This window comes from Mercenaria mercenaria, chromosome 10, assembly GCF_021730395.1.
Source record: "Mercenaria mercenaria strain notata chromosome 10, MADL_Memer_1, whole genome shotgun sequence".
In the NCBI taxonomy this organism is placed as follows: Eukaryota; Metazoa; Mollusca; class Bivalvia; order Venerida; family Veneridae; genus Mercenaria; species Mercenaria mercenaria.
Genome location: NC_069370.1, coordinates 157,287 through 185,150, shown reverse-complemented (window position 1 = coordinate 185,150; position 27,864 = coordinate 157,287). Strand labels below are relative to the sequence as shown.

At 33.1% G+C, this 27,864-nt stretch overlaps 1 protein-coding gene across 1 annotated transcript; it reads left to right on the top strand.

Annotated features, from left to right (window-relative positions):
* Positions 1 to 1,930: 1,930 nt before the first annotated feature.
* Positions 1,931 to 12,884, top strand: LOC123560523 (protein Star-like). The gene is made up of 3 exons (XM_045352702.2): positions 1,931 to 2,550; positions 5,433 to 5,627; positions 11,361 to 12,884. Exons 1-3 carry the CDS (start codon positions 2,266 to 2,268, stop codon positions 11,553 to 11,555), a joined length of 675 nt encoding a protein of 224 aa, XP_045208637.2. The 5' UTR covers positions 1,931 to 2,265; the 3' UTR covers positions 11,556 to 12,884.
* The last annotated feature ends 14,980 nt before the right edge of the window (positions 12,885 to 27,864 follow it).

The following is a 27,864-nucleotide window of genomic DNA, read 5'->3' as shown; positions in this document are numbered from 1 at the left end:
AACAGTTAATAAGTTAATAACTCCAAATATTCCCTATCAATTAATTTTCTTTCAAGGATGACGTGAACTAACGTGTTTTTTTTTTTTTTTTTTTTTTTTTTTTTTTGCAGCGTTTCAGCGGAATTACGCTATTCTCAAACTTGAAAATAATTTCCTCATTCAAAATGTTATACTTGTCCGATCCGCTTTTCATATGTTGGAGTAAGCGAATTATTTTAACATACAATTATTCCCTAACTAGCAAACGTGTGCTATTTACACTTTATTCCAAGGGTTTAGATCCTATTCGCTCTTAGCGAAATTTCGTTAAGAGGAGGACGTTGCACTGCAAATATACTCTTTCCTCAGAATGCCTTAGCGAAATTACACAATCTATAGATTGGATGAACCATAAACTTTATAGTATTGTTTGCGAGGAACATTGTATAAACGTTGATGATTATTCTTGTCTAAGAAGAAAGTAACGCATTCCTTCGATACGTACATACATTAGAACACTAAATGAAGTAGCAACAGTCTCGATTTTAATGGTTAAGTTCTGCATTTTTATGGCAAATTGATAATACCGCTTAACGATGTTGTAAAAGTAAAGAAAACATTATTCCAAAATGTCAGGATAAAACGATTTGTATACCAAATTGGCATGTTTTTGACATAACTTGACAGTTTGGAAACTGTCAACTGCAAATGGAACCTGTTCAGATACAGTTTTTCTAAAGCGATCTATCAACGTCCGAATGATTGTATGTTTTATTTCACTGCAGCTCCACGGCATAAAACGTTCCGAATATTTTAGCAATAACTAATTATCAAGATTGCATGAATCATTTTAGATTTAGTAATCACATCCGACTGTGTAAAATGTTAAAGCCTTTCTTAACCATAAAAAATCTCTCTTAGGCACAAGTTACGAGCTCCCACCGAAATACATATTACCTGTTGTGAAAATGCGCGCCCTGTCTGGACAGAAATGATATCCAATCGAAAGGAAAACTGCGTCAGAGGTTTACATTGTAAAACATTTAACACTGTTGCAAGCAAAAAGGCATATTAAATGCACAAAATGCAATATTCTCCCAGACAAAAGTGCCTTTAATTACAGCGGCTATATTTGATATTATTAACATAATGTGGTAAACTGGTATATAGACTCAACAAATCTTATGTACGGAATGAAGAAACCTTGTAATATTTATTTCTTTTAAGATTTAGCTAGATTTTTACTGGCTTGAAAGGTTTTTATTTTTCAGAAATTGCATATATATTGTCGCAATGTCTTGTCATGTGGGGTTCAACAGCCGTTAGACTGGAAATTTTGTAATAAAAAAATAGTAGTGGTATAAGATATAACAATGAAACAAGCTTAATATATACTTTTTCTGCTATTTAGGAATTCAATTCATATCGGAAAATAGAATCTTGCTGAATTTTAATTCAAACTTTGAAAGAACAACTACAGTGAAGAGATCAGTGACCAAATCCTGGTCAGTGGTAGAACTAATGGTGAAGGTTTAAGAACTATGATATTCCTTACATAAAACATAAATATAGTGTTGGCTTTAATTGATGATGGCATTAATGACTACCTAGTCAGCTGGTACAAAAACATATGTAGAGAATATTTTTGTGGCTCCTTTTCCAGGTGTGTTAAAGTAAACTCAGGTTTGGGGGGAGAGGGTGGTATGTATTCTATTGAGTATTTGATTTGAACAGATTTTAATAGGAGAATTATCGCAATAAAATTTACGTTTCCAAGCTGTTTATGCATCAGAAACAGCATTACATCGACTACAACATTAAGGTGTTGTTGTTCTTTGTTTTATTTTCACGGATATAAATACCTTGGATTAATTGAGGTTTATGTGGCTACGCTAAGGTCAGTATGCGAAATCAATCAAAAAAAACACTCAAACATTATATATGCTATAAGTCTCTATATTTCTCAATATTTTATCACGGCGGCCATTTCAAGTGCAAATGGTCAGTATTTCAGCCGAACGCCATCGTCTTTTGTTATATGATACGACCGTTACTTCTTAAATTATCTATACACTCTGTTACGTGTTACAATTTTACAAATATTTTATAATCACAATACACATTCACCTATAACTTGGTTATTTACATTACTGGGCGTTTGATCTGTCTTTACAAGAGAATCACCATGATTTCAGAAAGGAGTTTAACATTAATTTCCAGCAAGATGGGAGCTAAAAAAAACTGTTGTGGTTTTTAATAATCTTAGTGGTGACAGTCTTGGCAGTTATGATATCAAAACGGATTAATCTGCTAAAGGAAACATCGCAGTTGGAAAATATATATCATAAAGACATGAAGAAGTCAGTACAATTGGAAAATATAAATTATATAGACATAATGTCAACACTGAATAGAGATAAGGTTGTCTTTAACGACAGAACATTGATATCTATCGTGCAGAAGTATTATGTACAACCTCCGTCTATGCTGCCATACAACCTTTCTCATTCTGAAATACAGAATCCGTCACCCGGGCAAACACAGTTCATAGACGAGTATTTGAATCATAAGGTAGATTTTTACCGCTGATCTTTCGAAAGTATAAAAAAAACAAAAACAGAAAAGTAAACTTACGAATAGACAATCCGATTGAAATAATTCATATTATTTTAAATGCTTATACAAAAAAGTAATATGTTAAACTTAAGCTGTTTTAGACATCATATAATAGATATAAATAAGAAAGATAGCGATATTCGTAACAAATATATTTCTTTAGAGAAGTCCACCTGCTTCTTCCTGTGTAGTTTGTTAAATTATTGTTAAATATTATGAATTCTTTTTACCGATATATCCCAAACTTACTTATTACTGGTGGTTACCAATTAACGATGCAATCCGAAAATCCATAATATTTACTTCCTGAAGAGCAGAAATATGTCCTTCCTAGGGGTAAGTTACGTATTGTATATGATTTGATGGAAAATATGTTGTGGTTTTTTTATTTGTTTTATTGATAAACTTCAATATCACTCGATGAATAAAGAAAAATTCCTCAGAAAAAAATTGACAGAAGGATCCCCTTCCTGTAAATGACGTCATCGATCACTGCCTCGCGCACGCGCTTTTTGGCGCCCTTTTTGATAAACAATGCTACTGGACTAAACTTCTGACTTTTTATTGTTAAGAACTGAGAGAAAAAAGATGCATTCAATTTTGTGTGCATGTGGTAATTTTTCTTTTTTAAATTCATTACAGTTACCAACCATCGGCAAGGCTACAAAGAGAAGGCGACTGTATGATACTGGGCTGATAGCAAGGGCATACAAAGATGTAGTCTCTTCCTGGATGTTTGTGTACAAGGCAGCCAGGTTATATGGTATACCAGAGTCCACTCTACGTAGTAGAACCCTTGGGCTCCAGCTAGATACAGGAGAGAAAGAAAATCTTCCGAGCAGTGGTCCACCACCAACATTTACTGCACAGGAGGAGCGAAAACTAGTAGAACATAAAAACTGCATGGCAAGCATAGGGTATGGCTATACCCGTGCTGAATTTCTCAGCTTGGCATTTGATTGGGCTGTTACATTAGGAAGGAAGAAACAGAGTGATACAGATGTTGCAGCATCATGGTACAAGGGATTCAAAAGACGGAACTCAGATGTAACTTTAGCCAAACCCCAGAAATTGTCTGTGCTTAGAGCAAAGTGTACCTCAGATGAGACCATGGACAAGTGTTTTGTAAACTGGCAAAAATGTTGAAGAAGCACAACCAGAGTTCATCTGGAATGTTGATGAAACTGGTTTAGTGATGGAGTACAACCCCCGCCATGTTATATGTATGAAAGGAACAACATCTCAGGCCATAACCTCAAACAGGGGGAAAACAGTGACAATCATTGCATGTGGAAGTGCAGCAGGCAATAGATTACCGCCATACTACGTATTCCTTGGGATGAGATGGAACCGGGACCTTTTGACAGGGGCTTCTCCGGGGTCAGCCGGTACAGTTACAGAGATGGTCTAATTCTGTTGTATTTATCGAATACCTAGAACAGCACTTCTTTAAGCATGTTTCAACCAAGGATTATCCTGTCATGATTTTGTTCGACGGTCACAAGTCACATATCAACCTCACACTTTCTACGTCGGGAGAGGCAAACAATGTGGTATTATTTGTTTTGCCACCACACACCTTGCATGTAACACAACCCCTTGATGTAGGTTACTTTGGACCGCTTACGAACATCTACCATAGCGAGTGTCAGGCTTACATGCCAGGGATGCAGATCAACCGCTGCTATATAGCATAAGTCTCCAGCAAGGCGTACAACAAAGGAGTTTGTGGAGAAAATCTCACAAGTGCTTTGAAGAAGATAAAGAAGACTGGTGTGTATCCTCTACAGCGGACATCCATAGGAGCTGCAAAGACTACTCCATTCACCATTTACATTGAAAACAACGAACAACCAATCAGTGAACCTGCTGTCTGTATCATTTCTTGACAGAAAAATAATCTTGAAAGTGCTTGAGACAACAAATGGTACCAGAAAGAGGAAAACTACCAACTACCGTGATATATCATCTCCATCAAAGAAGTTGCTGATGACTCCAGTTGACCATCCAAAGAAAACTGAAGTCAACAAGAAAGGCAAGAAGGGAACAGCACCAGGAGTACCTGGTCCATCTGGGGAGAAGATTATGCCAAAGAAAACACAAAGAGAGTCAATAAAGCACCATTGTCAACAATCCCTGGTCCATTTGGTACAATAACACTTTTGACTCAGAGGAAGACTTCCACAGTGAGATTGCTGAGAAAGACCTTTGTTGTGTTTGTGGAAAGTTCACGCCAGAGCCCATGAACCTGATGTACACCCTGGAACTTGTGCAGTGGGACAGTGTGATAAGTGTGACCACTGGACACACCTTAAATACTGCTGTGATATAAAGTTTTAAGAAGGCATGATGAGTTCTTGTGCCACCACTGTGTTCGAGTAACTGAATGTAATATGTTGGTGATTTTTGACAAAAATGTGATAAAATGCTGTTTGTGATATCATTTATTTATTTCATTCATTTTGTATGTTATAATATACTTTTATTCTCCATAGCAGGTTAGATAACCCAGTAGCCAGAACTTTCAGCTTTCTTTACTTGTTATTTTTATGTATCTGGATGGAAGTTTAGTGCAGTAGCATTATTTCCCACAATTCCACCGATGATTGGTACCTTAAACATCCAAGATGGCGACCATGGTCGGTCAGTATATGACCTAACATTTCCAATTACTGTTTTTCCAGGTGAATAAAATTAACTTTTAATGAAAAGAAGATAATTTTTCTTGAAAATGAGTTTAATTTTGGTAAGCATATAAATTGAATGTTGTGTATTGGGGAATTTTAATCATTTATACACCGATAATTGGTACACCAATAATAAGTCTTGTACTTCAGCGAAATGGATTTTATGTCGACTGTGGAGCTTTCGATGGTGAACGTTTATCAAACAGTTTGTTTCTTGAACGGTATCGCAACTGGACTGGTATTGTTATTGAACCTAACCCTACAACATACGGTTCGCTGCGACAGAAACACAGAAAAGCATATTCTCTCAATGCTTGTCTTTCAACAAACAAATATCCTTCACTTGTGAGTATCATTAAATTTTTTACATACATATGTAAACAGTTTAGTCTACTGCTATAAATAGTCAGACAATATAATATTTATTATGTTTCTTGTTCGAGCAATTATACATATTTACTTAATTAATCGAAAATCCGTTAATGATAGTTATGTAACATTATGGCTTGGCCTGCATTTGCAGCTTGTCGTTTATAATCATTTACCCGAGCATTTTTTATGTTTTACATATCCCGACTTTTGTTGTGTATGTTAGGGGCTGCCTTTACTCATTTCTGCATGGCCCTAATGAAACACATTAAAAAAGATTGAGCTTTGTACAATTTATCGGCTAAAACACTTCCCTATATATATATAAAACATTACTCTATGTTATATAAAAATACTGTTTTACTATTCATGTAGAAAAAACTGATATTCTTTGATAAAGAATGTGTGTTGGGTTTGTATGAAGCATGACTGTTTTCAAAATATACGTGATACTAGTGTTTTTATTGTTGCCAAACAAAAGATAATAGGCCAATATAGACGAAGATTCCACTGGCGGAATCTTGTTAGGTTCTTTCACTTTCAAATATGACGGGCCTTTTGTGGTATACAAATGTTGCTTTGCCGTATTGTATCTATTTATAGTAGATCAACAGTATATTGTAATAAGTCAAAATGGATCTTAAATTTTATTTTCGTTCCAGTTAATGTCATTCTGCAGGTTATATCTTAAGCAATCGATTTTTCCGGTCTAAACGGGTCGGTATTAGAAAAGGGGTTTTTGTTTAACAACAACGAAAGAGACCGAAGCAATCAAATCCCATGGAGACATTTTAACCTTACTTTCAGTGCGAGCAATTGCAATTATATTGGTAAACTGAGAACCAGCTGTAACTGTTCGATGGCATACAAGTATATGTACTTCTCAGATCTTCCAGTCTTAGTAGCATAAGAGTTACTTCAATATTGATTTCTATCTTTGCATAAAGTTTGAAACATATACAAACAAAAATATTTCAAATTTTAGTTAATGTTAAGACTTAACATGAGAACGTTGTAAACATGATAATATGAAATGGAGGAGTAAGGTTTTTCACCAAGTTAATTGAATATGTGCAATAGGTTTATTATAAGAAAATATGAATAGTATGCATACCTTCGGCAAACTTGACGGACGACCAGCTATTCTAAAGATAATACTGTAGTTACATGATTGTTATATTATACGAATATTATCACTTGTGTATTTGTTCACTGTTGCCATGTAAATATATGATGTATATGTACCACGTGGGTCTACTACATACTGGTTGAATGAAAGTTAAACAAGCAAACTTGTAAAAACATGTTTGATTTGAAGCTTTCGAATGATGTCTTTTTTTGGGACAAATAGATACTGAAAAGTTACAGTAATTGGTATACTGGAAGTAATGAGAATCTTATAAAAACGTTTGTTAACAGGCAGAGCTATCTAGGTACTACAAATTAAATATCATTCTTTTCCCGTCTATCCCGTTTAAAACAATCCATTGTAATGGCCTAGGTATCATATTCCCTTGGAAAGAGTTGAAAAACATAATAAAACGTCTATTTGCTCATTATACAGGAAACGTATGGTAACATATTTTAGCTATGAATCGACAGCACTGGTCATTTCGCCGTTTCTTCATTTGGCACACATGTTCTTTCACCCGTTAAAACAAGCTGAAATACATTTAGATACTATCCATATGCGATAATTAAATCAGAGTTATTGACAAAGTTACAGCATTGCCCGAGAGCAAATTTTACGCAGAAATAATAGATAGATATCATTAACGATATGATTTAATTGAATTTCTACCACATATACACATTCATACACATATATCAATTCAAATTCCTTATGATTATTACTTCAGACACGGACGGGTAGCCTACCTAGCTAAAACCATCAATCTTAAGCCAGCAAAATGGCTTCTTTACATCAAAGATTTATACACTTCCAGCGGGGTTTCGAATCCAAAGTGGCGGGTATTGATAAGTAATTCAAATTAAATTCAACGATCATAACCACTCAGCTACTGAGGCCCCCTTAACTAAAATACAGTAAAAATATGCACTGCCTCAATGCTATACGGTTTCAATGAATGTTGCGTTCTATTAACGTGTCTAAAAAACTCATAACTCTTTTGTTTATAATTTGGTAGCCACATGTTTTGTTACGAACATGAAATATCACTGCGAAAAATATGTGCATATACGGGAGTATACGGTCCCGTATATGTCTAATATACGAATATCATATAAAAGGTATCTTTCCTGAAACTTTAAGTATGATCAAAACCTACGTCTTAAACATACTTTTGGACCTTGACAATCCCTAACCTTAAATACTGACATAAACTGTTGAAACGTATTTATGCTAAGTATGAATGAACGAATCCATGTGAGAAAAACATGAATGTCCAATTAAAGAATACGGGATTCCTGTATATGGAATGTTCCATATACGGGAAAAATGTTTCCGTATACGCCCGTACATTAGGAGTATACGGAATGCGTACACTCCCGTATACGGAACCATTTTCCGCAGTGTATGTTTAAACCTTGTTCCTCTTACTAAGACATAAAAATCTTGTTATTTTTATATTTCTAAATAGTTGAAAAACTTATTTATAGATTTTTAAGTAAAGCCTTGGTTTTCTTTACACGGATGATGATTTTTTATGCAAATGCCAGATATTCTTTATATGTTTAATTGCAATCGTCCCTATAAATATGACTTTATTAGCGTATACTAAGAGGAATTGCACATTTCATTACCGCTCATGAACAGACTCATTCAAACCAAGTCTGCTATTATTCTTCTTGGTTGCATTCTTTGGTTCCAAAGGATCTTTTGACAGATTGTATTAACTATCACAACAGCAATCTTTAAGTGCGGTGTGGCCTCCCCATAATTGGATTCAGTGTTGGTATATTTTCTGGTCCTTTGGGATCATGGAGTCCATTCAAAATATGTGTAATAGAGTTCCACTTAAGCCGGTGCTTGGGGCGTAAGAGGTGTTACACATTTCATTACCGCTCATGAATAGACTCAATCAAACCGAGTTTGCTATTATTCTTCTTGGTTGCATTCTTTGCTTCCAAAGGATCTTTTTTACAGATTTTATTATCTATTTATTTAAAGACACATTTAAAAATTCGCCTTTGACATGATGTTTATAATTTGAAAACAGATTTTGCCAGAATTGTTGAGATGAACTGTATGAAAAAATTTAGTTTAGATTAAACATATTTATTCCAAGAATACAGTACCTACCCTACTACGTAATATTATGCAATACTTTGATCAAAGCAACACATGAAAGGACAGACTGAAGAACAAGTATAAGTTCTTGTAAAATTCAGTTTGAAACAATATCAAGAAACAAACGCCTATGTAAATAATCTTTGAAATTGTTATGCTCTCAGTTTGTCTGACTTGTCGTTCCGCTGGTGCTTCCGGAAAATAGCATATAGGAATAGTCGCGACCGATTACCTCCCCTGTCCGCCGAACACTCGTCACCCTCGTCAAGAAAATGAGCTAAAGTTTCGTTTACATTATAATATTAACTGCAGATATGTCTCTACCTTCTTTCCTTTAAAATAAATGCTATATATAAAACGTCTGAATATAATGTAGATCGGGATGATTTAGTTAAGATTCACACATACTTTAAACAGCTAAAGAATTATATATATGCAAACTGTAATTACATAATCACAATTTATTCCTTCAAAACTTTTCAACAGCCCAATTGTATCATATTCAGACAGTTACTTCATAACCAAAGTTTCTTCCTGCACCATTAAAACAATTTAATCAGCCCATGTGTATCATAGCCCGCCGATAACAATATTAATCACAATCTAATACTTTGTCTTCATACACTTTAAACAGTCAAAGTTATAATATCGAGACAGTAACAACATAATCACACATTTTTCCTTTGGCCTTTACACACTTTAAACAGTCCATATGTATCATATCCAGACGGTAACAATATAATCATACATTTTTTTCTTTGGCCTTCACACACTTATAACAGTCCAAGTTATCATACCCAGACGGTAACTACATAATCACAATTCATTCTTTCACTCATCAGACTGTTAACAGTCCAAATATATCGTATCCTGACGGCAATATCACATCCACAATTTATTCCTTCACCCTTCACACACTTTAAACAGCCCAATTGTATCATTTCCCGGCGGTCACTACATAATCACAATATATTCCTGTGGCCTTCACACACTTTAAACAGCCCATTTGTATAATATCCCGACGGTAACTACATAATCACAATATATTCTTTCACCCTTCACACACTTTAAACAGCCCAATTGTATCATATCCCGACAGTAACTACATAATCATAATTTATTCTATAGTGAAAAAATCGAAAATAACATCTTTGTCTTATAATAACTGTCATTTGTGAACACAAAATCGTGGCAACTCTTCCCGTCTGAATTAAAGTGTACGCTTTCAGATTTATGTAAAAAATTCGCAATTTACAAAATTCTTTCAATAGTTAATAATGGCAATAAAATAAAAATATGAAGTGATCTTTTTGTGCATTTTAAGGACATTTTAAATATTATATTGAGACTTACCCTAAGCCCTGTTTACACAAGGGAAACAATCTGTTTATATTGTGAAATTGTTTAGTGAACACCGTCTGTTAATCCTAATCCTGTCCCTTTTTATATCAATGCAATGGAAAAGTAATCTATCTATGTTAAATGCTATGCATGATAAGACAGTCATGCATTGAAAAATCCTGAAATTGATTTCTTTGATTTTCTCATATTTCTAGATGTTTTGCCATATTTTGACGCATATATATGAATAGTAGAGATTGTTCTTTTTCCAGCAGTAGCCTTTGCAACATATTTTACCTTGTGAAATTCTGTGGGTTTTGACTATTTCAAATTAATCGTCTGTTTGTTGACAAATTTCACCACAGAAAATGTCACACTTTCCCCAGGGCTTTAAATTATTTGATCTTTACACAGTTTTCTATTCAGATTGTTAACCTTTGTGACAATTATGCATAATTAAGCATGTACATTTTTCCTGCGTAGAGGTAAAAAGTGCATAGTTTGCATGGAGTACTAGGCCAATAACCATCTAAGCCTACAGTAAAGTCATACGGAGTTGTCTCCATTTTACCAAATATTTTACCCGTGATCATTATTTTTCAGCTCAAATAACTTTTTTCCGAATATGATATCTAATATATTTTTTTCAGTCTACATACTTTGATGCAGTTAGGTACACATATATTTAAAATAAATAGTTCCTACTTGAAGTTTGTATTTTTACACTGCCTATATTATACACTTTTTTTTGATTAAGATGATATATTTAAAACGCCCGAAATTCATGCTATTGAAATTTGATGCAATATAGAAGGAATTTAGTTAGTTTTTTTTTTTTTTTTTTTTTTTTTTGTTTTTGTTTGTTTGCTTTTTACATTTAAATTTCTTAAACAGTATTGGTTTATCTAATACCACTTGCTGTTTTCACTCTAATGAAATTCTAAGACATCTGGAATGATGTCTCTTTTTGATTTTTCACTGATACAAGATAATCTTTTTTTTATAATTTCAATGGTGCATGTCCTTGCGCTTTAATGTATGTTTAAACAAGTTGTAAGTATTTGGTTGTAATTGGTGAAGCCAATACAAATCACTTACAATTATTTCTTTTTATTTAGGAAACATTTTTCTCCGGAAGGAAGGCTGTTCTAGGAAAAGTTCTATACGATCGATATAAAATGAAAAACAGTGCAAGAAAGCTGATCCAGGTGCAGTGTTTCCCACTTTATACAATATTGTTAGCAATTGGCAAGATGGATATCGATTATTTCAGCCTAGATGTTGAAGGCGCAGAGCGTGGTGTTTGTTCTTGATACAATACCATGGGACAAACTTAATATTAAAATGTTCTCAATAGAGCACAACAAATGGGTTGGAGGAAAACAGCATTTGAAACGTTATATGGAAACAAAAGGATACAATTTTGTGAAAGAAATTCGAGTTAATGTTGCTCCAGATTTCATATTTGTGAGAAGGAAACTCTAGTGTTTAACACAAACCTAAAACTGACTGGTAAATAATGTTTTAATTTTAATGAATTATAAATTCACGCTTTCGTAATAGTAGCTGTCAGTTTTCTGGAAGTAATTTAGAGCTCTCAAAATGTTGTGGGAAAACAAACTTGGCAATAGTTTCAAAGCTATTGTAATTTTGATGAACATATTTCAAGGCCGTATTCTACATTTAGATGAACAATTTTTTGTCAGAGCATTTTGACGGAAACAATTAATTTTATGTATATACATGTATAATGGTGTTGGTATGTATTATTTATGTAATGGTAATTTCATCAAACATCAAACAAAGTGTTTCGTAATATGTCGGCTGTAAACAATTCAGTAAAATGCATACACATTAGAATAGCACAGAACAGAACAAACACTTTATCTATTATTATATATTGAACATTTACAGTTCGTCGTTACATGAGAACAAAATTACACTGTAATGATTTGTTGGCTTGTGACTGTCTTTATTGCCGATGTTTTAATTACTTTATCAGCGTATCAATTGCTTTTATAAAAGGAAAATTATATTTATTCCAATAGATATTATATCACATTTACATAGCTCTACATTACATTTATGTGATTTTCACATTTAAAACGGCATATGTTATGCACAGTGGTACTTTGATATAACTTTGTACTTTCTTTTTTTAAGAAGGGACGCTTTTCAGTGTTTACAGTAAATAGTTTATAGTTCTTATTCCGATAAATATGGCTAGAAGGGAAATCAGTTTCGACTTCCGTTTTAAAGCCGGTTTTTACATCAACTAAAACATTTTCAAATGATGCCTTTACACCGCATTTAGGCATGGATATGTTTACAACCAAGAATTATAGTGAGAATATAATTCATTTGATATGCTTCACGTTTCGATATCACCTTTTAGGGAGTATTGCTATAAGATATAGTATGTGTGGGTTTGGCCTTTGGGAGTCATGATACTGGCACATGTTTCCCTATATCTCCCCCTTAGTTGTTAGTCGTGACAACATCTCAGCTGCACAGTACCAACATGGAGTTTTGCTTCCCATTGCCATTCCACACATTTACCTGTCGTGTACCGTATAACCAGATTGCAAAAGCCTCGAAAGCTCCTCCCAAACAACGTGATATTCATCTTTTTGATTGCAATTTAGAATCCCCAGGTCTTTTAATCCAACTGAGATTATTTGATTCACAAGTTAAATGGCCTTGAATTTAAACTTGGGTGATTAAAATAAAAAGGTCGTTTCGTCTCTAAATTGTGTTTGGTACTTGTAGCATGTGTAATTTTTGAGTTCTGCTCCACCGGGGCTATAGGGTGTGCTCTGTAGCATGCATCTCCACTACCGTCCATGAACAGGCTCAATTAAAGCGGGCCTGTACCATTTCCAATGTTGTCGTGTTGAGCGACCTGTGAAGTTTCCACTTTTTTTCTGTTGTTCAAACAAATTTAAATATTTCTTGACTATACAGAATGTTAGTCCTTTGTATTACTTATTTAAACGAAATGAAAGTTCTTATGATAAAAACAACAATATCTTAGCTCTTCTCTATTGTTTTGAAATGTTAAGAAATTATAGTATTCCAAGTTGTGAATAAAATCTTTTTTTTGGAGCTCAGATGCGAAGGAATTACGCCATGCATCTGAACGACAATGATTTTATTCAAGACCTGATCAATGTTTAAGATATATATCATTTAGTATCTTATGCACTATCAAGGAACGCTATCTACATTCTTGAAAATGTCCACCAAATAGTAACTGTTGTCTGTTTTATGCGTTTCTTCTTCCAGCGTTTGATGCGTTGACGTAATAATTGTAACGTACAAACAGAGAATGCGTTGTATGATAACATACAGATTTCAAAGTTCTTTTTAATAGAAAAATAAATCGGACCGTGTTGGAATTGTTGGAATTGTTATAATTGTTATAATAAGCTCCTATTCATAATAATAATTTTATGTTTTGTCATTATTACATGAAATACGTACCTAAAGTGAAATACGATAAATATTTCTGTTTCACCTTTTTCGGGTATGCCACAAAATAAATCTTATGCAAATTATAAAAAATACGAATAAAGTAAATTCAAGATCGTCGCAACAATACCTGTACGAAAAAAGGACCTGTTTTACAGCTGTAAAACGTCTGAAAAAGACCTGTATTTTGAAATTACAACTGTAAAAGACCTGTAAGTGGAAAACTGATCAGAAATACAGTCAAAATTTTCAGGCGTAAAATATGATGGTCTCAGTTTACAGCTGTAAAAAATTTACTGTTGAAAGTTACAGCTGTAAAATGGCCATGTCTCAAAATTACAGCTGTAACATTTTTGGAGGGAAACATGAGTTTTGTCAGCCATCTTGAATGCATTTTGGCGGGATATAACTGAAATTCACACAGACATCACATTTTGTAAAATTTTGGAATTTAAAGCGGTATAGAGTAAGTACAGATGTTTAATTATCTATTATAGTTGTAAAAAGACATGTATAAGTACATACATTACCTATTTACTCTATACTGGAAGCCGATAAGTTTAAAATAAATAATTACAAGATTGTCATATGTTTTCATGACTGACAAAGAAAGTTTTATAAACAAGATCTGCATATGTTTTACTTTGTATCCTACTCTTGAATTTTGCTGTTGCTATCCTGTAATCATACCACATATACTTTACGTACTAGATCATTTATTTTGCCATTTTCATAGTAATTGCTACCTTATCTAGAGAATTGCAATTCATTCTAAAACTTTTGCACCTCTACTTTCGTACCTTAAAATAATGCCCTCTTTTTCAACACCTATAATATTTCTACAGCTGTAACTTTTGGGCATTTTTACAGCTGTAACTTTTTTTCATTTTTACAGCTGTAACTTTTTTACAGGTGTAGCTCATTTGCATATTTCGAACTGTTTTACAGTCGTTTGACAGCTGTAAATTGAAATCTACAGGTGTAAAATCAATGTTGTTATATACAATCTACAGGTGTAAATTTGGAATAAGCATGACTGTTATTTTGAACAAAAATACAGGTCTTTTACAGCTGTAAAATTTCGTACAGGTAGACAAACTGACGAATTGATCTGTATACTAATTATTGATGAATTTGCTTGGAGTGATAAATTTGAATACCTGTATCAAGGATTTTGAATTAACTTGAAACGCTTACATGTACCTCGCTGTCCTGATTTACAGACGAATAATCCTGAAATTGACATGCTTCCAGATGTACATTAAAAAGTTACCTTAATTAATTGAATATCAATTATAGTTTGAAGTTTTGAAGCATATAACAGTGTTCTTGTTTCACATACTAAATTTGAACCCAGTAGATCTTAATGAGTTTTGTATCATTAATATTCAATTGAATGAGTGTTTTAACAACACAGAAATTGGGATTTGTGTAGGAATTAATGAACGTCCGATAGATGACTATTCGGTTTAGATTGTTTTAAAAGATCTCCTATCCTAATCTTAGGATAGTTCTCATTGCACATGCTATTTTGAACATTTAACAGAAATAACGTTTGTATTCCGTGTCCTGTCGTCAAAGCAAGTAGCGTCGCTCGTTTTCTAGATAACTGTAGAAATGATAAATTATAAAATACTGTCAATTTTGACCAAATCAAGGGCCGTAAATCTGTAGATACTGGTCCGAATTTGCTGGTTATTGACTTAAGCCTTGACTTTATAATAATAGTAATACACATTCTACGATAGTATTGTTGACATCAAAGAAGAAATACTTAATTACCACGGGGACACTGTCAGTTCGGACAAATTCAAAGGCCATAGCTCTGGAGATACTTGACTGAACTGGCTTATTATCGAACTTGGCCTAGTTTTTATAGTTAATATATCTTCTGTATAAGTATGGTTGACATCAAAGAAAATTTACTCTTACTAGTGGCAGGTTGGCCTATATTTTATATAGACATGTACTTTGTATAAGTTTAGTTTAATTCCGATACAGATACACTAGCATAGAGCAGACACCATTTTTTCTGCAGGGTGAAAACATAAAAATATATATAATAATGTTTACTGAACACTTGCATGTATATTGACTTATTTTCAGAAATAAAAGAGTTTTTACTTTGCTCAATTTACATATTTTCCAAAGCAAATGTCACAAGGGATATTGTTTATATTTTTCTAATTTGTAAATTAGGTGAGCATAGTTTCTTAGTCGACACAATTTCTTAACTCAGCTATGAGATTGGTGTATTTGTGAATCTTTTCCATTAAGTCCACCACGTCATTCATGCTTTGGACATATGAATTGGAGACATAGTGTGGAGTCTCAATGCAATTAAAAAAATTCTGAGATATCGCTATATGTTTGTTGCACGTAAATCTATATGTGGATTTTCTAAATGAAAGAGTCATAATGTTTATTAAATTCCACCAATAATCCTACTCAAAAGTTTCAGTCTGTTCCATTAATTTTAGTTGTTACTGAGATAAGGCAAAACTTTAACCAAATTTTCTGACAAATATGTTGAAAACAGGTCATAATTGATAAAAATTCCACCTAAAATAGCCATAATTTGTATAAAATTGCACAATAAGTAGGAAGCATTCTGTAATGTTTCAATCCCAAACATGCAATAGTTACTGAGATTTCATCTTGCACACACATTATTTTTTACTAAGGTGTGTTGTCTACAGGGACTATGATGCTGACACTTGGGTGAATAGAATAGATATAACTATAGATAAAATCTAACGCTTGAGGCGTAGCATACTTCATGTGATGAAGCCATCAAGCATGCTCACATGAGGTCGGCGGTTCTTCACTGGTGCCCACCCGGTATGAAATAATGCCCGGAGTGGCATTTGGGGTCTTCTTTTACAATTAAACGTTGTGTCGATGTGACGTTAAGCTGAACAAAAAAAATGCAGTGGCAAGTAACTTATTGGAGTTGTAACTTTCAATTTTATGGTGCCGTTATTAATTGAATATTGCAACAATTAAAACAAAACTTGAAAATTACACCTAGAAGGGTAAAGATACTGACTCATAAAATACAGTAAATTATTCTACTTTTCTCAGGCGATACTGTGTGACGACGTTTTATCTTTTAAGTGCGATTTTCTTTCAATTATAATTGAATTTGCTTGTTAAGGAATCTATGAAAATAGCTTTTCTCTGGTAAATGGAAAGATTAATATTTTTTAACTCTCACTTTCTCCACTACCCCCACATTGCAAGCAATATTTAACTCTGCAAAACACAAATAAATAACACCTGCAGGTAGACTCCGCTGTACAAAATCTCCAAGTCGTTGTAATTCTTCCGTCTTCCAGTCGGAACGCTCAGTACGAGTTGTATGGTGTGCCAAATCATTTGAACTTCTGTCACTCTTTATTGGACTACAACAAATCCATGAAATCATAATTTATATTGGTCACTATTTTATCAATGTCTATGCTGTATGGTAAACATTATTTTTACATAAAAGGGAAGAATAGTAGGTAAACTATGAAGTGTTCAAGGTATTCTGTAATTTCAGCACCAATATGACCAGTTTAAAAGTAAGTGTCTATACACTACGGTGCCGTACGGTACGATACGGGTTCGTATACGGGTTCCTATTTCAGTTAATATTTGTTTGTTTTGTTGGATTTAATGTCGCACTAACATAAGTTTAGGTTATATGGCGACTTTCCAGATTTTACGGTGGAGGCAGACCCCAGGTGCCGCTCCGTGCATTATTTCATCACTAGTCTGCAGCGAAAGGAACAGACTATTTATTTCGAAGCCAATTCAAAGTTAAGGTGTTATGAACTTAACACGTACATTTATCATAATTATGCAGATATTAGCAATAAGCAAAAGTGTCTGTACAAATTATGTCGCAATATTTTGTATTTACATGTATAATATTTTTGGAATAAAGTTCTATTGTATGGCCATTTTCTTTAAATCATAGAAATTAAAGAAAAGAAACTCACTTATTTGTACAGATGATATAGGCAATGTCGGAACAAAATGATTCAGCTCGTAGACAGAGAGGCCCGTCAAGACAAGTAACATGACTACACGTTTTCTGCTATTCCTTCTGTAAAAGAAATGTTTAATTTATGTTCAAGTCAATTATCTTCAGACTGTTTTTAACCAGCCCGCACTGCATCACGTGCAACATCATGGCTTTTGTCTTTAAATATATACCTTTATTGCAATGGGACGATTAATGTCACCCAAATGGGGGCAGTTGATTCGCGTATAAGGCAAGGAATTTTTCCAAACCCGATGTATGCCGGTCACGTGAGTGATAGGAAAATGACCTTACATGTGTTTGTATAATTTTATACTTTCCAGTTTTGCTCCGCGTTCCAAGGATAGGCATATATCTTGATGATAAAAATCGACATATGACTTTAATTTATAAATACAGAGTAAAATATTGAAAGGAAAAAAAGAGGACCAAATGGTAGCTCACCTGAGAACAGCTTGATCAAACTGAATGTATATCCTACCTAAATTGTAACCCCTTTTGCATAGGCAGTATATTTTTTTGATTTCACCAGAATATTTTGTTGTTCAATGAAGTATAGTGATTAGAATAGACAGGCCGTACTAAGGCACTACAATTTCCGATATTTTGATAAAAAATATACATAGACAATTAAACTTTTGTCAGATATTGAACATATTTGTAACATAATTGTACAGAATATGTATATAAACAATAACTAACAAGCAACAAAAATATATAAAGTACATTTTTTTTCTTGAAAACATGAATTGATAATATCTACCATAGAGATCCCTGAAATCAACCAGGAGCACCTCCCTATTGGGAACTTAATCAACCGCAAGAGCACCAGGAATTCTCCTGACCCCAAACAATCGTGAATTGAAAGCGGTAGAGATTACAATCTATGCCTCCAAGATATTTAGGTTTTAGAGCTCTGACTGTTGATGTGACTTTCAAATATAGATGACGACATTTGTGACGTGAATTAATTTATGTACATGTGACGTCAATAAATAGGTGTACAATAAGTGTTTATTTACTACGTTATTATAACTTGATGTAGTCTATAATTGACTAACAAGTATAAGAAACAGGAATTTCAAGTACAAAGTAATCAGACGTTAGGCTAAAATATTATTATAGATTCTATTAGAATTTAAAATACAAATAGAGGTACTGAAAAAAACATTAATGCGTCTGTTACAGAAAGACTTCATCTTAAAGACGTTCACGACGCAAAGTTATGTTTCTTTTTACCAACAGTAAGGAAATCAGATTAAGTTATCTATTGTCGAAATTGAAATAATAGAGTAACAAGATGTGCACAATTACTGTGTCAGTACTTAAAATATACTTTATTTCTAATCAGTATGGGCTTCTTTCAAATACTTGAAAACTTTATTCAGAATAGGATGATTGTACTTCTTATTCTGATAATAATGTTCCAATACTAAAAATTCATTGTACAGTACTTTCATCATATTAATAATTCTTGCCCTGCTATCACTTATCATATAAGATTTATAGATACTTAAGCCAATATGACTTAGAATAATATTAACATCTTGATAAGCTGTGAGCTCTGTTTTATATCCAACGACAAAGTATTCTAGATCATCAAAACATTTACATATTTTAAGTTTTTGGAAAATGGAATGAATTACATCCCAAAGTGGGGTGACATATGGACATCTAAAAAGAAAGTGGTCAGTTGTTTCAACGTTCTGACAGTGATTACAACAAGGGGAGTCAGATATTTTCCAAGTAAAAAAAGTTCTTTTGTTGCAATTATTCTATGTAAAAGTTTTGATTTAAACTGTTTCACTCTATTGTCTATAATAATTCTATTCAACATAAAATATACGGAATTCCAGTGTATAGACCTTTTAAATGCCTGTTCCCAATATCTATGAATATATGGTATTATTTTTAACGCTCCTAATATTTCATCTGTATTTTTCAAGAACAGAGCAGTGTCGTCAGCTAACTGTGTTATTTTGATATTTTTTTACGTTTTCTGAGTCTGCTTTTATGGATATTCCATTAATATTGTCAGATTGTCTTATTTTTGTAGATAAAATAACAGCAACAATGATAAATAAAAGAGCAGAAAGGGGGCATCCCTGTCTAATGCCACGATGTACTGGGAAAAAAACGTGATTTTCAACCATTATTTATGACCGAAGAACATATATTATTGTATAGCACTTTTACCCAATTTATAAACTCTTGTTTGAATCCAAATTTTACCAAAGTATCTATCATGAAGTTCCATTCGATTGTATCAAAAGCTTTTTTAAAATCAAGAAATAATATTACCCCATCTATATCGAACAGTTCTGCGTAATCGATGATGTCTTGTATTTGTCTTATGTTGTAACCAATGAATCTGTTTTAAATAAAACCTTGTTGGTCCAGACTTATAATTTTTGGTAGTACCTTTTGTAACCTCCGCGCTTATACTCTGGCAATAATTTTATAATCTATATTAAGAAGAGAAATCGGTCTTTAATTTTCTAAGTTTTAAGGGTCACCCTTTTTATACAATAAAGAGAATATATATTGTTTTTGACTTCTTGAAAGCTCTTTTTCATTGAAAGAAGTTTCATAAGATTTTAGTATTAGAGGTGACAGTTTAGTCCAAAAATTTTGATAAAATTCCACTGTTAGGCCATCAAGTCCTGGGCTTTTATTTTGTTTCATACTGTTAATAGCCTGGGTGCATTCCTCCAGGGATATTGCGCCTTCACAAATACCAGCTTCAGCAAGGGTTAGTTTATTTTCTAGATTTAATTGATTTAGATATACGTCATGGTCACTATCACGTATAGACAACTTATATAAGTTTTCGTAAAAATCAACTTCTTCGGATAGAATATCTTTAATACTTGAAACACGATTATATTTGTTATCATTGAAGTAATAGTTTTTCTATTTTGTCTAGATTTTTCAAGATTTAGGAAATATTTTTTTTTTCTTTCTCCTTCATTTAAAATTTGTACTCTAGATCTAATTTGGGCTCCAAAGAATTTATAATCATAGACATTTTTTATTTCACTTTCAACCTCAGCAATTCGCTTATTATCCCCTTGTTCTGTATACAATAAATTTAATTCCTTTTCTAAATGATATAGTCTATTGTGCCTTTCTCTTGACTTCTTTTTTTAATTTTTAATGGAGCATTCCTTTATTTTATACTTACAAATTTCCCATTTAACTTTGTTATCTAGTGTTAAGTTAATACATCTGTCAATAATGTCATGAACATGTTTACAATATTCTTTATCTTCAAGATAAGTATTGTTAAGTTTCCAATAGCCTGGGCCTCGTTTTAATGGAGTTTTTAATTAGATGGATATTGCTAGATGGTCAGTACTTTGAATTATTGCAGGTCTAATGTCTGTAGAGTAAACAAAAGGATTATATTTTTATCAATTAGCCAAAAATCAATACGACTCTTTCCAATACTATTTTTTCTCCGCGAAGTGTATTGCTTTTTATATTTATTAAACTCCCTCCAAATATCAGAAAGGTTATTACTCTTAATTAGCTTGTTAAGGTTACTACTAGAAACTATGCTCTGGTTATTTGTGTTCGCAGACTTTGTAATTCTATCTTGAAGCTCAAGAACTTCATTAAAGTCTCCGCCAATTACCTTTATACCAGAAGAATGATCTTTTAAAACTGTTAAGATAGTCTCAAAAAATAGATTGCTTGTCTTTTTATCGTTTGGTGCGTAAATGTTTAACAAAGAATAAAGATTATTATTTGCTTCTATATCAATAAGAATATATCTTCCATTTACATCACTTGAAGTATCAACTACATTAAAATTTATCTGTTTATTTATTAAGATAGAGCACCCTTTACTATTAGTTTCTCCAAAAGAATGAAGCATTTCCCAGTCACTGAATTCTTTATTTAGATTTAGCATTAAGTCTTTCGTAAAATGCATTTCTTGCAGTAATACAATATTAGCTCTTTGTTGGATTAACCATTGGTGAAGTCTAGCACGCTTTAACCTGTCTCTTAGGCCTTGCACATTAAGTGAAATTATATGCAAGATTTCATTAGAAGTCATAAAAAGGTTATTTACATTATTATTTTAAACTTAAAGATGTACTTTTTTAAACTACATAACATCCTTAATAGAACATAACACAAAGGTTACATGACACTTCCGTATATAAATAACTGTTAAAAACATGTACATAGTTGCATATTCATACTTAATGTATCAGATGCTATTGCATTTATACAAACAAAAAACAACTTTAAGGTTCATTCTATCGGAAAAAGAGAGGGTCTAAATAATTTAGATTTGCGGGTTTGTTACTGAACAAAAGTTATAAAAAGTATATACCAATGGATTCGTCTTGGAACGAAGTATACGATGAGATAGTCAAACTACAACTACGTCTCTTTCATAAGTCGTACGATGACGAATTTGATAACAAAATTGATCCTGTTTTTTCAAAATCAAGGGCTGCTTGAAAATACGTGCGGAGTCCGTTTATCGTGTATTTACAGATAGACAAGACATGTATCTAGTTCCTGCCCCCCTTTAAATTACCCTAATTGTTTTCAAAAGGCTGACGATTTACGTTTAAAAATACACTTTAGAATGCTTTAAACGACTGTTTTCATCGCCCTTTGTTGACATGACGGACTCCTTTTTAGTTGCTATAAATATGAAAATTGCACGGAGAAATCGTGTTCGATTCCCGCCAAATATAATAAAGGATAGTTCTTCACGACATTTACCTTAAGGGAGAGTTCTTTATCCCGATAATCATTCTCGACAGGTGTGAAAGATCCAGTAACACTATTCAAATAGTACAGTAGAAATATTTCAAGAATAATTAACAGTTTTTGTTAATTTTTTGGTCAAAATATTCTACAATCTCAAATGAAATCTAAATCATCAGCTTTATTGAACTATCTTACTTTTTTCAAACGGTCTGTTTAATTTAATAAAAGCGTTATCGTTCCAAACTTTGTAAAATTTCTTACTTTCAAGACCATTAGGTCTTTTGAAAAATTCAACTACCAGACTAGTCATTTAAACCTTCAGTCTGTATAAAGAAATACATATCGCAGTCATTTAAACTATTCAAACCTGATGGAGCTCTATTATATCAAATAAATGTAATTATGTCAATAAAGGTCTTCTTTAGGGGTTTTAGCACACCTGAATCTTAAGTCTGACAACAGATTGATTTTATGATCTCCGCTGACTTCGTTGATTAGCTAAAATATTGTAAAACTTTACTAGATCCCTCGTGCGAGTTATATGAAGGAGTGCCTGAAATTTTGTGTATTTAGGAGAAGCAATTCGGACACTAGACAGCGACCTAAAAGGCCTTAGTCATGCCTTAGGACAGGTTCGGATCTAGAAATATCTTTATTTGGTGGGGTTCGGCTCTAGTTTAGAATGAATGTGCCACCAGCGAGACGCATAGCTCCGATCGTGAGTAGGTTTCAGGGTGTTCTGCCCCGGCAAAAGTTTGAAATATAGATATGTAATGGTGGCCTCTGGTCTAAATTTTGAGAAAATATTATTGCAAAAATAGCTGGATGCAACTTTGATGAATATAGGACACTCCGCTTTTAAAACATATGCATTATTTTGGACGTTTTTTCAAGGCTCGGGTTTATCTCAGAAATTTTTGAAAAACATACAACTGACAGAATAAGTTTGGGGAACCAATATCATTAATTGTTGAGCTGTTCCTCTACATAAACAAGTACTGTCGAGAAGTCACGAAATCGCAACATTTATAAACCGACAACTGAAACAGAAAGTACTTTTTGCCTGACTGTTTGTGTTTGTTTTGAGTTTAATGGCGTTTTTTCAACAGTATTTCAGTAATGTAACGGCGAGCAGTTAACCTAACCAGTGTTCCTTGATTCTGTACCAGTACAAACCTGTTCTCCGCAAGTGACTGTCAACCTCCCCACATGAATTATTAGAGGTGGAGGAGGAATGATTTCAGACACAATGTCTTTAATCAAACCGTCATAAAAGAACATATGCCTCGCGATCCGTAGACCAACGCTCTCCCTACTGAGCTAGGCGGACGGCCTTGCATTTGTGTAAAGACTGATGATAGACACACGGATGTAGGATTTCTTTTTACACAAGGTCTTGGAAGCAAGAATACCTTTTTTATAATAAGGTAGAACATATTCACAAACAAAAAGTGTTAGTATATAGCATCTTCTGTTAATGCCTGTGCTATTAATGATAAAAAGAATGAAAGGGACAAGTTAAGTAATTTATGACAACAGTTTTATTTTGCAGCATAACAAATGCATGCATGTCAACACATATAGAAGTAAATATTATCAATACACAATTATGCATAGAAAGGTGTGCTACAAAAGGAACCGAACTCCAAAACAGTGTTACTTCCCCTTATCTGTACAGTTTGGCAATATTTCTTCATGGAGGTTGCAAAAGGAACTAGAATGGTGTTGACAGAAAATGTTTCATTCAATCATGTAGTATACCGACGGCTCAATAATGTTATTAAGTAAAATTGACATAACTAAAACAACTGAACACAAAACAAATGCACATGTCTACATAATGTCCATGATGCTTAACAAATTTTTATTGAAATGAACAGAAATGTAAGAAACTACAATGTAGTTGTCATTAGTCATCTAAGAAGAGCCACACCTCCAGAAAAAATAATCGATCATAAAAGTCAGGACAACATGTACATATCCACTTCATGCCGTTGATGTATACCAAGTTTCAATTCAGTTGGATGGAAACTGTAGGACTCAAGTTTACAATGTGATGGAATTATTTCGAGGTCCAAAAGGGCAACAACTCCAGAAAAAAATAATCAGGCATAGAAGTCCCCATGCATTCATGTTGATGATGTAAACAGAGTTTTATATGAATTTGATGGCAACTGTATTGGTTAAGTTCTTTGACACCGTATGCATAAAAGGAGTTTATTATATATCTTGGAATAAGTATGCTCTAAAAGTTTTCTTAACGTAGTAAGCTGGTTTCATTTTAACCTAGTTTAAAAGGAGCTTCTATATATATCACTAACCTAGAGCTAGAAGTCCGAGTAATGAATTTTACATACATGGCATCTTGTTATGATGAATATTTGTGCCAAGTTATGTGAGCTGCAACACATTCATAACAAGAGGGCCCTGAAGGCCCTGTATAACTAACCTGAAGAAAATCGGTCAGTAGGTCACATTCATGGTCCATGAAGTCAGGTTTTAAGATTGGTGTGCAAAACTGAACATGTCATCCAAATTTCAAGGCTGTATCTTAAAAAATACAAATAAAGTAGGTCAGTAGGTCACATTCCACATGACCCAGATTCAAACTTGACCTACAATTCATCAAGATTAACATTCTGATCAAGTTTCATGAAGATACAGTTGTCTCTAGGGTGTTAACAAGCTTTCCTTTGATTTGACTTGGTGATTTAGTTTTTGACCTCACCTGACCCAGATTTGAATTTGACCTAAAGATAATCAAGATTAACATTCTGACCAAGCTTCATTATAGTATGATCATAACTGTTGCCTCTAGAGTGTTAACTAGCTTTTCCTTTTATTTGACCTGGTAACTTGTTTTTGACCCCCTGACCCAGATTTGACCTTGACCTAATGATCGTCACGGTTAACATTCTGAATAAGTTTCATTAAGGTATAGTCATAAATGTGGCCTCTAAAGTGTAACAAGCTTACCATTGATTTGACCTGGTGACCTAGTTTCTGACTCCACTTGACCTAAATTTAAACTTGACTGAAACATTATCAAGGTTAACATTCTGACCAAGTTTCATGAAGATAAGTCATAAATGTGGCCTTTAGAGCGTTAGCAAGCTTTTCCTTTGATTTGACCCGGTGACCTAGTTTTTGACCTCACCTAACCCAGATTCATAATTAACTTAAAGACCATCAAGATTAACATTCTGACAAAGTTGCATGAAGATATAGTCATAAATATGGCCTCTAGATTGTTAACAAGCTTTTCCTTTGATTTGACCTGGTGACCTAGTTTTTTACCCCCAGATGACCAAATATCAAACTCGTCCAAAATTTAATTGAGAGTAACATTCTGACCAAGTTTCATTAAGATTGATCCAAAATTGTGACCTCTAGAGTGTTAACAGTCAAATTGTTGACGCCAGACGGACGACAGACACGGGGGTGGGGTCAGGTGAGCTAAAAAGTTAAAGACAGAAAAAGTTTAGTTTTTGACTACTTAATTGTGACATTGACTATCATTTGAATCTAGCATGTGTCACATCGAAATATAACATTTAATAACCATGCCAAGTAATTTGAAAATCCACCCAATCATGGAAAAAAACTGGCAATGAGAAAAACAATATTTGAATCTCAATTTCCACACCACAGAAAAAAAGCAATAGCACATTTACATTGAAACATCATGAAACGTTTTCTATAAAACAAGTGCGAAAGACTTATACTTTTTCAAAGACTAGATTATTAAGTTAAATACATTGTTTATGTAGAACTATGCGCAGTGAATTGAAAAAAAATATTGTGCCAGTAGATGATTTATCAAAATGCGCATTTCTAATCGTCCATATGTATAATGTCATTAACAGTTTTGAGGCTTCAAAGTATGTTGTAAATTTATATAAAGCAGGTTCCTCATGCATGACAGATATTTCTTTTTCCCTATTCTTGATATTTCTTCTCTGATTCTCCCATTTTGTGTCTAGAAATATGATTACACGTTTCGTATTCTTCATGTAGCCATGTTACAATTTTTATGTATAATTATAATGTAGAATTATGCTCAGAAAATTGAAAAAAAAAAACAATGTTGTTTTGCTGTATTGTCTGGACAGATATTTTCCAGAAGAGTACACCATTCTTAACTTCCATTAGCAATTGTGAGATTTCAATGTATTTTGCAAATTAATCTAAGGCAGTTCTTCATGCATGATGCATATTTTCCTATCTCCCTAACACTTGATACTTCTATTTCTCTGATTCTGGAAATCTGATTGTACATTCTGTATGATCCATCAGATAGTTCAGTTATGTGTTTTTTTTTTTTGTTTTTTTTTTTGTTTTTTTTTTTGTTTTTTTTTTTTTTGTCTTTTTTTTTGTTGACCAATGCTTCGAACACTTGCGGGCCTTTAGATGACCATCTGAAATGAGACAAATTAGTAACTTCTACACTTAGTATAAATTCTACACGTTTCATTTGTTCATAACAACTACAAATTTTAGAATACAAAATCTAAAATGTTATATCTTAGAATTATAACAATATCAGTCTGACAGATATTATTAAGAAAATGTCATGACTTTATTAAGAAGTGGTAAAATAGTACCCTATACAAGTAATGAAAACTATAACCTATGAATTTTAACAGATGATATATACATTTGTATTTGTCTAAAATTATGTCTTTATACACCCTCATTTTCAGCTAACACTACTAACTATCACTTCATGCTGATAATAACTATTTCTTTTGAATTGTTTGAAACTGTGTGTAAGCCTACACAATGTACAAGTGTATTTGTGATATTTTGAAGATAAAGGACATAACTCAAGAAAAATTAACCTGAAATTGAAGTCTGGCAATATGTGCATGCCTACTTCATGTTGATAATTTCATTTCAACTTACATTTCCATTGTGACACAGTATGAAAACTGTAGGAGGAGATGAGTACATTAAATACAAATATAACTGTTATAATTTAAAAGGGGGGCATAACATCCCTGAAATAGATAAAGGCCCTGACATTTATGGTAAATATTTATAACAAGTTACAAGGGTATTGGATAGAAAGTGGGGGAGGATCTGAGTACATACTGTAGTATGTATTTAATTCAAAGTCCAAAAAGGGCCATAAGTTTAGAAATGGGTCACCAGATTTAAAATTCACTATAGTATGTGTATGTCTGCTGCCTGGCCATGAAGTATACCAATCTGATTAAATTTGCAGGAGTTTTAATACACAAGGTATCAAGGTAGCTGTGATATAAAAATTTAAAAATAAACAAATGGCATATTAATTGAAGGAACAAATAATTAAATTTGATAGCCCTGTCCACTTCATGCTAATGTTGTGTACCAAGTTTCATATGAACTGATAATTAGTATAT